Genomic DNA, 10,599 nt, shown 5'->3' on the forward strand with positions numbered 1-10,599 from the left:
TTAATTTTAACAAATTAGAGTGAATTAAGGAAACTGAATATTCTTAATTAGTTTGGATCCCTTATTTCATGCTAATCATTAATTATCTACAATAAATTTCAAATTAAATTACAAGCCACACTTTCAGTTTTTTACTTTATTATCTATAATTCCGTTTTTTTTTAATGTTGGTTTGTTTTTTTTTTTAAAACTTTTTTCAAACTAATAAAAACATTTCTTTTATTTGTGAATTTGTTATAACCTGAAATTTTTAATGTTATAGCTTGAAAATCTAAATCTACTGCTATATCCTGAAAATAGTACTATAATATATGTCATATATGAAATTTACACAAATATATTTGACTGAAATTTGTGATCATTGATCTTTATATTTGCTTTTACCCATTTTTTTCATTGCCAAAAAACTCCTTATGTTTGATTGAAATTTTCATGGCCAAACGACTCCTTATGTTTGATTGAAATTTTATTTTTTTAAAAAAGTAAATAACTTTTATGGACAAACCGCTCCTAATATTTTACTTTTACCTATTTTATCGTATAACTTCACTACTCCCTCCGCCTCATTTTATGCGGCACTTTTCGAATTTCGAGATTCAAACAAGTCTAACTTTGACCGTAAATTTTTCATAGATCTTTTAAACATTTTGAATTATCAATTATTCTTACTTATAGTACTTTTTACGTAGTTTACAAATATATAAATTTCATTTCAAAAAAATTGAAGATTTCATGCGCAAATTCCCGATCAAACTTAAACTGTTTGACTCTCAAAAAACGGAAAGTGCCACATAAATTGGGACAGAGGGAGTATTATTATCTTTGATATTGTTTCACCATTAATGGATGAGTATTTTGTTTAGGTAGATCATAATGTGAACTGAGAAATATTTGAAAATTTAAAAATTGTATGCTAAAAAGTCTAAAATAATTAATTATGCACAATTTTTTAAATTGTAATTTGCCTTTTTGCCTACTCCTAAAGTCCTAACAAGGTCTAAAAATTTCAAAAGAAAAAGAACAAACGATGATTTAGGTGCAATCGTAACGTTAATGAGTCCTTTTCAAATAATGGTAACAATATAATAATGAGTATTAATTAATGACTTAGTCTTGATACTGTATATTTAATAAATAATTACACGGATTAGATACTTATATTTAATTTGAAAGATTATTTTTTTTGACATAATGTTTTTTCAAGTTACAATTAGCATGATTGGTGTATACTATGTTATTTAATATTTTCTATGATGTTTCTTTAATACATTGTCCTTCCATGTCAATTTATATTGTCATGTAAAAAAGTAGAACCAATAAAGATCGTCTCGAATTTAATATACGCTATTATTGAAGAGACCCTATTATTTTAGCTTTAAAATGGAAGACGTTTTTTCTATTAAAGTTTAGAGAAATAATAGAATAATTTGGACACGAATTTTGAATATTAATTGGCAACAAATAATAAATGTAATTCATTATAATAAGTTAAATTACATTAAAGAGATAAAAAGATCCTTACCCAATGAGTATAAACACATTTTTCCAAAAATATATTCAAATAAAATAAAACTATTTCCAAAAATGTTAGCTACCTACCTACGTAATTATTTTCTTCAATTATTCAACGGTCAACGTTCAAATACTACAACGTACCTATTACCAGCCTTCTTCTTATGCATTTTGATTGTTTTAATTGAGAATTTAAATTTAACGGAACTGAAACTTTTTCATATTTTTTTAATTGACCACATGAATTTAACGGAAAACGTCATAAAAAAGGTATTATTTGATTGTTCTAATTTGATGGGCGCCACGATTTACATGAATCCTTTTTCATTCTTGCGTTGTTATAGATTGAACTATGGAGAGTCTATTATAATCATTGTAATATGGATCTAATTTATAATAATAGGTAAATCATTAGTCAAAATATTGGTGTGACCATGGGAGTAGAAGTTCGAAATGAAGAATTAAGAAGCATATACGCGCTCAAACAACAACAATAATATACTCAATATATATAGTTTCACAAGTGAGATTTGAGGAGAAGGAGGAATGTACGTAGACTTTATCTTTAATTATCAGTTATGGTGTAGTCTGTAAATATTATTTTGGATGGGCCCTCAGCTCAAGAAAATCATTTGAAAGAAATGCAGGTGACTGAAAAATGAACTGTGAGGATGAAAAATGTGGATTGATTTACATGGATCATGCTCTTTTTAAGTCACGTGAATAGGTTTATCTAAGTGTTTAATAAGTTCATGATCTTTTGGTTTCGAAACCAACCTTGAACACTTTGATGTGGCAATACAGAGTCTTGTATTCCATGCAGAGGCGGAGACAAGATTAGGAGTTTGGGGTGCTAAATCAATTTTATTTGGGGGTTCACAAGTTATTATACATATATTTATTTAATTTTCTAATATATGGGTCTACGAAAAAGCTAGTGGGTTCGTCCGAACCCACGAACCCCACCTAGCTCCGCCTCTGATTCCATGTTGGTTTTACAAATTATTCAACAATTTGTATTTCGTTTATTATGGAGCATTTCCTTGTTACTTCATGTTATCAATATCAAACAATTAGTATTTCTTTTTCTGTAATGGAATATCAAACAACTATTAGTGGAAGAAGACGATATATATCAACATATTTCTATCTTAAGTGAGTAAAAAAAAACCACATTTTCCTTTAAAATTTAAACCACTTAAGTACTTGTAAGTAAGAAATGAAGGTTTTGCAACTTTCTTAAATACATTCACAATAAGTAAAGAGTTGCCTTGACAGCTTCCACCCAAATGTTTCTAATACGTTCAAGAAACCCTTTATACCCTATTGTTTGTTCCATGGCCTGCTGGGACTGCATGTCATAATAATATCACTAGAAAATTTCCTCACTATGACACACAATTGCGATGATTTAGGTTTGTTAGTGTCTATCGTACACTTGTAGTTCTTGTTTTTGTTATCTATCGTCGTCATATGTTGTTTATTGTGTTTTGATTACCACACTATTTTGCTGTTGTTATTGATTCTTTTTTGTCGACTGTACACTGCTTTTCTTATTAACTTCTGTGCTTTCTTCATTACTTCATGCATTGTTTTCTTCTTCTTTTATTTGAGTTTGATGCACTTGAACTTCGAATCTTTTGGAAACAGCCTCTCTACCTCCGTGAGGTAGTGGTAAGGTTTGTGTACACCTCTACCCTCCCCAGACCCCACTTGAATAAGCCAATTCTACCGTGAATATTTTTGTAGTTGTAGAAAAAGATGTTTAACAAGGGATAGTACTCACATTTTTTTGTTGTTTGCATGTACCACTTTGTTACATTTGTTAAGCACTTCCTTGAGTCTAACAACTCATCATCTCCTTGGCCTTCTACTTGACTACTTCCATTTAAGTAGTCAAGGTTAAGATTGCACTTATCAGGAGTTGTAATAGTTCGTACTTAGTAAGTAACAATGTGTTTATTTTCTGATTATAGTGAAGAAAGCTTGTAGAAATAGTTCCTTTACCTCCAAGGTAGGGGTAAGGTTTGCGTATTTTCTGCCTTCCCCAAACCCCCACTTTGCGGGATTACACTATGTATGTATGTTTTGTTATTACTATTCATATTGCTGAGTTAATCTTTCTTATACTAAGAAAATTTAAGGCTGAAAGTCATTTTGTGAGAATAGTATGTCAAGATTTTAGAACCATATGCTCCTATATTTCCATAGATTGATTCCAACAAACAATAATGGGCAAAGTGTGGATGATCGATTGTCTTGTGTTGTTTGTTATTTCGGTCACTTGTGGGATATTATGCTACAAAAATATATATTAACTTACATAGACCAGTAGCGTATAAGGACGTTTACATTAAAGATGGATCCAAAATTTGAATGGTATAATTCTAAATTCTAGAATAACAACTTCAAGAGCTAATAATTAAATTTTACATTTGATATGTTCATAATTATATTAATGAACTTCTTTACCTAAATACATTATTTAATTAAAAGTTATTGAATTTGATTGAGTATTACATTTTTTCGTATTATTACAAGTAATCTGCTTTAATTTACTTTTTACGTTAGCAATTTCACTTCTCATGAACCATAACCTTATAAATATCTTTTACTTATACATTTGATAGTAGTATATTATAGCGTGTATAGAATTATTATCGAAAAATTGACATAAATAGTCGTCGATCAAAATAATAGGCAAAATTATATATTTTTTATATATTAATGTATAAAATACATTTCTGATACATAATAAATTAATAATGTATATACTTATATATATTTTACTAATAAATATAATTATTTTTGCCAATCGATCAAATATTTTACTTGCTTTAATCTCACCTTAATTCTACTAATCTAAATTCATGTAAGATAAACCCACCAAGGTATAAATAACTTCTACCAAAAAATAATTCTATTTTCAGTATTCAAACTCGAAATCCTTCCCATTTATTAGCAGACTAATATTTGTTATTTTTAAATCTGGCCGTTGAAGAAAGGGAAAAAAGGACATGCCCTTATCTACTTATATTGGCCACAACTAAAACTAGTTATATCTCCAAAAAGAAAAAGAAAAAAATCTATAGAGATGGCTTTCTCTGCTGCATTTTCACACACCTCCTTCATATATTCTTCATCTTTCTCACAAACCAGAAAAAGTAGAATTAATTATAGCCCTTTTATTATTAAAGCAGAAAATAGTTCATCTGAACCAAACGAAAATAATGAAAAGTCAAAATCTCAACAAGCAGCAGCAGCAGCAACTTCTTCTAGTACAACAGCCACTGCATCAAAGCCTAAAAAACCTGTTTATTCTAGTGAGTAATACTATTTCATGAAAATGTCTCAAATTTCACTAATTTTTTTATACAAGTTTTCTTCTTTTTTTTCGTTTTGGTTGGCAGTGAAGAAAGGCCAGATAGTCAGGGTGGAAAAGGAGAAGTATCTGAATAGCATCAATGTGAGTATTTTTTTTTTCTACTTATACTCTCAGTATGAGCCTTCACGAGGTAATGGTAAAGTTTGTGTATACTCTACCTCCTCAGACCCCTTTAGTGGGACTTCACTGGATATTTTTTTTATATATATACTCTTGGTATGAGAATACATATCATTTAATCATAGTTGAGTGATAAATGTGTATACGAAGACATCTTATATTCATTAATTTGTTATAAACATATATACTATAATTTTTTACCAATCAACATTGTACCCTCTGCATGCTTCTGATAATGAATTCAAACTCAGTATTAATAAATAGTTGAATTTTTAAAAAATAAATAAATATATATAATCTGAATTGGAAGTTGTGGACACACTGGGATTTAACTGTTTTTTTGCCCTAAAATTCTTCAGTATTTGTCTGTTGATCATCCACCTTATTACAAAGGCCTGGATTACATATATGAAGACCGTGGTGAGGTACCATTTTCTCATTTTTCTATGAATCATGTTAAGGTATTGGAACAACATTTTATTTATAAAATAAACTAATCATAAATCTGTTTAGGTATTGGATATTCGCATATTCGAGACAGGAGAATATGCACTTGTAAGTATATATTTTTCGAAATTCAATTTATTATATCAGAACACACCTCGAAACATAAATTTCACTGAATATATAACCTTAAAGAGATCAAAGTTGAGACTTTACCTGTGCTGCAGATTGGATGGATTGGAATACCAACTGCACCAGCTTGGCTTCCAACAGAGATGCTAATTAAGGTAATTAGCCTTTTTGAAATCAATCAAAATACTATAGCAGCAATTTGCATCATTTCATGAGTACCTTATATGGTACACTATTAACAAACCTCCTTGTACTTCAAATGAGAATCTCTGATGAAATTATTTTGGACCAAGTCATAACAATTAACTATGTTAGAGTGGGGGTTAGAGTCTCACATTGGTTAGGGAATGGACTGATGGTTTGCTTATATGAACTTGAACAATCCTCCTGTCTTGAGTTAGGCCCAAGTGTCATATCTTTATTTGATGATACAGTTTCCACCTTGCTAAAAAGCAAGTGGTTTGTTACGTAATCACACATTCCCTAACCAAATCCAAATTTTGCAGTCTGATAAGCTGGATTACGAGAGAATATAGTCACAAGTCCACAGTTTCAGACCAGTACATGCCACAAAGAGTACATCAAAGTGGAGCATCAGATTGATCTCTGCTCATTGAAGATGAAGAGACATGAGATGGACACACCTCCAGAATTTACTTATTGCTAAATATATTATTTATCCTTAAAGATCACTCAATCAACTTCTCATTGACTCTTACAAGCATAATATGTCTATCCAAAAGGTAACTGATTCAAAATGGACTATTCAGTAGGTAAAAGAGAGATTCCAGCAACAATTAAAAGACGTTCTAGATCAACTGAAATATAAACAAACAATAACAATCTCCAATGTAATCCCAAAAGTGGGGTCTGGGGAGGCTATAACTGAAATATGATATTAGTTTAACACAAAATACCTTCCACATTGAATAGAATGGAGTCGGTTTATAAATGAATATCGAAATGTATGTTTCAATGTACCATTATTTTTTCATAAAATTATAGTGTACACACAATATTCAGTAGGCAGGTAACCGGAAAGTCTCAGTGTACAGTAGCCTGTAAAAAGGGAAGGTGAGGAGCAGGTGTATGGAGTATAAGTTATCTGTGTTTTTTTCTGTAAACAATGCTGTACTTGGAATCAATATCTGAAAGCGATGAGGGTGGAGAATGGAATGAAGAAATTAATGAAGAAACGATGCCAGGAAAAAGCAGAACTTACAGCCTTCTCCTAGCACGCTTAGTAGCATTCATAAGCTCTGTCAACGAAGGAAGGGGTCGAGGCACTGGCACATGCATAGACCGGTATAATTTTCTCAAACTTGGGTTATAACTGTTTGACAATCCAACCGCTGACTCAAAAATACAATTCTCTGTTTCTGTGTGCATCAAGCTCTCTTTACTCATGATGTCTAAACTTTCACTTACTGCCAAGGCCTTACCAGCTTCCACCACAACTTCTTCCTTCTTAAGTGAAATAACCTCTAACTCGTCGGAACATCTGATTACAGCATTTTCATCTGGAAGTATAGGCTCCTTTTCTTCATGTTTGAAATAAGAACTATTGAGCCCAAACCTCGCCCTACCAAATAATGTTACTGGGGTGGCTGTTTTGCTTGGAGGAGACAGATTTGACTGCCTACAAATGCTAAAAGATGATGTCGTCAACTGGGAGTTGTCTGCATAGTCTTGAGCATTGCTCTTGGCCAAAGCTGAGCTTGAAACCTCAACTACATCTGGAGCTGTTTCTACATCAACTTCAGATTCCACGTCCATACTGAACCCCAAAAGTTGCCAGAAAGGGTCATTAAAATTCCGATGTTGATTAAAAAGACGCTTCACATAGTCCAGCTCCAGAGCCTTACAACTAGGTGTTGTAGAGATGACCCACCTAGGTGCAAGAAGTTGCAAAGCCCACTCCAGTTCTTCCTTTGATGAGTGTATGGAGTAACAAATGTGCCAGACACCGAAAATATCTCTCACTGGTTGATCACATCTTCCCTTCTTCCGACTTTCAATATCTGAAATACCATCATCGCATGCATACCACTGTGCTGATGCTCGAATAATTAGAGGCTCATGCTGAGAATCAGACCGAGCCTGTGCAATTTTGGCTTCTGCTCTTTGGTACAGTTTTGGAAACCCATCAAACAGTTGAAAACGAGAAGATGTGTCTTCAGCCAGGATTTCAGGCACCATTAGTTCCAAAGCCTGAAAGCATTCTGGAGTTTTAGCTTTATCGACATATATCTTGCAACCAAATGTCTGTGAAACATGCATAAGTATCTCCTCGTGGCCAAGAAGATCACATGTCAGATAGACTGTAGGAGCTTGAGGGTGCTTCCATATGCAATTGATGATCTGTTTGTTTGGAAAAACAATTTAGTGATGTTAAATATATTTATCAATCAAACAAGTGAAAGAAAAAAGAAAGGTCCTATGGCTCATAGAATAAGCGTTAAAGACCGTAGACTAAAGAAGAACGATTCATTTAGGGGCTAAAGCTATTGTTGTATTTGATAAGCATGATAATAGAGCAAGAAACTTGAGTAAAGTAAGAATTAGTAGATGGTTAAGGCGAGCTTTTCTCTAGCAATTGATTTGAACCCAGTGGAACTTTGATAAGCCCAACTATTCTGTATCTCCGGTTTGAATGTACATCTTTCCTTTTTAATTCCTTCCAAAATGGTGTCCATTCCAAAGACGTCCTTTCTCATCCCAATACTCTGTCCAGTGAAGCATGGATCTTCAACAATGGTATGGCAAGATACCAATTATTTGAACAAACCTTAATAGAAAAACAGACAGTGGTTAACATGCTATGGAAGGAAGTCATTATTGCCAAATATGGGATGGAAGATAACTGGACAACAAACATGGTTTCCATACCATACAGTTGCACAGTTTGGAGAGCTATGAGAAATTCATGGCCTCTGTCGAAGAGAAAAATTAACTACAAAGTAGGTAATGGACAAAAGATTTCTTTTTGGAATGATAACTGAATACGGGGTGCACCACTACAACATCAATTTCCAGATCTCCACAACCTTTGTATTCTTCAACAGGCCACAGTTGCAGAGATGTGGATTGGTTAAGGATGGAACCTAAACTTGAGGAGAAACCTGAATGATTGGGAAGTGGGAAGAGTAGCAACTTTTTACACCATTATGGCCAGCTTCAGCAATCTATCTGAAGAAAGGGATACCATAGTATGGAAGAAAGAAAGGAAATGTATTTTCTCTATCAACTCAGCTTACAGAGAACTGAATAGATAAAATCATAAGGAGGAAAACTGGCCATGGAAGATGATATGGAAGACCAAGATCCCATACAAAGTGAACAGCTTCACATGGTTACTGGCTAAGGTACTGACACATGACAACTTCAACAAAAGAAAATTTCAACTATGTTCAAGATGCTTCTTATGTGGGAACAAGTGGAGACAATTAGCCATCTCTTCTTGCACTGCAAATGGACAGAACAACTTTGGAGGATGTTCATCAGCTTGAGGAAAATAAATTGGGTAAAGCCAGGGAACATCAGAGGAGTCCTCAACAGTTGGAATAGTGATGGTAATGCAACAACAAAAGGGGAGATGGAAGATTGTCCCAGCATGCATATGGTGGACTGTATGGAAAGAGAGAAATCATAGGTGTTTTGAAGACAAGCAGAATGGACTTCAGAGCTTCAAGATGAATTGTCTAGCGTTGTTTTATTTTTGGTGTAAACAGAATATTTTAGTCCAAGCAGAAGATTTCTTGGATGTTTTAGATTATTTGTAAGAAATAGAGGTGATAGGTGGCAATATGATTAGTCTGTAATACCTTTAGAAGGGGAACTACATATTTTGGATGTAGTTTACCTGTGAATATATAGATCAGTGTTACTATCCTCAAAAAAGAAAAACAGACAGTGGGACCAAGATACATTTTTTTCAGCCAAGCAAAATTCTAAACAGCCTGATCAAGACCGGTGCTTGATGTCTCTAAGAAAAAAACACTGTTGAGAGCAGTCCAAGTTGTGGGTTTAGGGATTTTAAAAACCTTTCTTAAAAGGAAAAAAGAAGCATCGTGAATGCTTACGACAGCATACTCAGTTTCTTCACCAATTGTAAGCCATACCTAAAATGAGAGTGTGAACTAAATTTATCAACAAAGGAGATTGTAAACTATTCTTTATTGATACTTGATAACCATAAGCTCACAACTTCTATAGTTTTCTCACTACTCACCTGCGATTCACCAACAAGGCAGCAACCTTCACAACTTGTGCAGGTAACATTTCAAATACGTTGGCCTTTCGGAGGACACACTATGGCACAGTATACATGTCTTCAATACAAACAAAAGAGTGTTGTATATAAAAATCCTGAACTTCCTCATGGCATTTTTAAGTATCTAGCTGCTTTTGTTTCAGGGTCACACCGCTTATCTGCCCTATGAGCTTCAGTGAAGTTGGATACCGAATTGTAAGATTTAGCAAGGACATGCACTATCTAGATCCAGTGACAGGACTTGATTTATAGACTTGATTTGTATAGGGTGAATTGAATCAAATCATTGGACACAACACTCAACACAAGAAGTATCTGACAACTAATTTCCCACCAGTAAAACAAGTTTTTCTCTACTATTCAGTAAAACCAAATTATAACGAAGTTTTACCAAACAAAGATTGCAATAGGAACAGTTGGTTTTGTTAGCATGATTGGATAGATTCTAAATAACTGTACATATCTATGTTATAACTCTAAATATTTGTGTAATGATGATAGGAGATAGCATAGATTAATGTAGCATATTTTCAGAGATATTACAATTAGGAATAGCATATATTTAGGGATATATAGCAGATTTTTAGGCATGTAAATCAGAATTCTTTCTATTTAATGGAAGAACTCTCATTTGAGAGAACTCATTCAGCAAAATTGACATGGTATCAGAGCCTTTTTCAGTGCTTTGATTCTTAGTGTCTTTCATCTGTGGTTTCTTTCAGAATTTTTTTTT

General features: G+C 33.0%; 2 protein-coding genes across 2 annotated transcripts in view; one reads left to right on the top strand and one right to left on the bottom strand.

The window, feature by feature from the left end:
* Nucleotides 1-4,557: 4,557 nt before the first annotated feature.
* Nucleotides 4,558-6,309, top strand: LOC102606098 (NAD(P)H-quinone oxidoreductase subunit O, chloroplastic). Its single transcript, XM_006350899.2, has 6 exons — nt 4,558-4,835; nt 4,923-4,978; nt 5,377-5,442; nt 5,531-5,572; nt 5,689-5,748; nt 6,100-6,309. The coding sequence occupies exons 1-6, from the start codon at nt 4,607-4,609 to the stop codon at nt 6,127-6,129; spliced, it is 483 nt and encodes a 160-aa protein (XP_006350961.1). The 5' UTR covers nt 4,558-4,606; the 3' UTR covers nt 6,130-6,309.
* A 209-nt stretch (nt 6,310-6,518) lies between these two features.
* Nucleotides 6,519-10,599, bottom strand: part of LOC102606437 (5' exonuclease Apollo) — a 12,768-nt gene continuing 8,687 nt past the window's right edge. The window contains exon 4 of the mRNA XM_006350900.2: nt 6,519-7,954. Coding sequence (XP_006350962.1) covers nt 6,812-7,954 — 1,143 coding nt within the window. The 3' untranslated portion in view covers nt 6,519-6,811. The remainder of the gene's footprint in view (nt 7,955-10,599) is intronic.

This window comes from Solanum tuberosum, unplaced genomic scaffold (genome assembly GCF_000226075.1).
Source record: "Solanum tuberosum cultivar DM 1-3 516 R44 unplaced genomic scaffold, SolTub_3.0 scf00131, whole genome shotgun sequence".
NCBI lineage: Eukaryota > Viridiplantae > Streptophyta > Magnoliopsida > Solanales > Solanaceae > Solanum > Solanum tuberosum.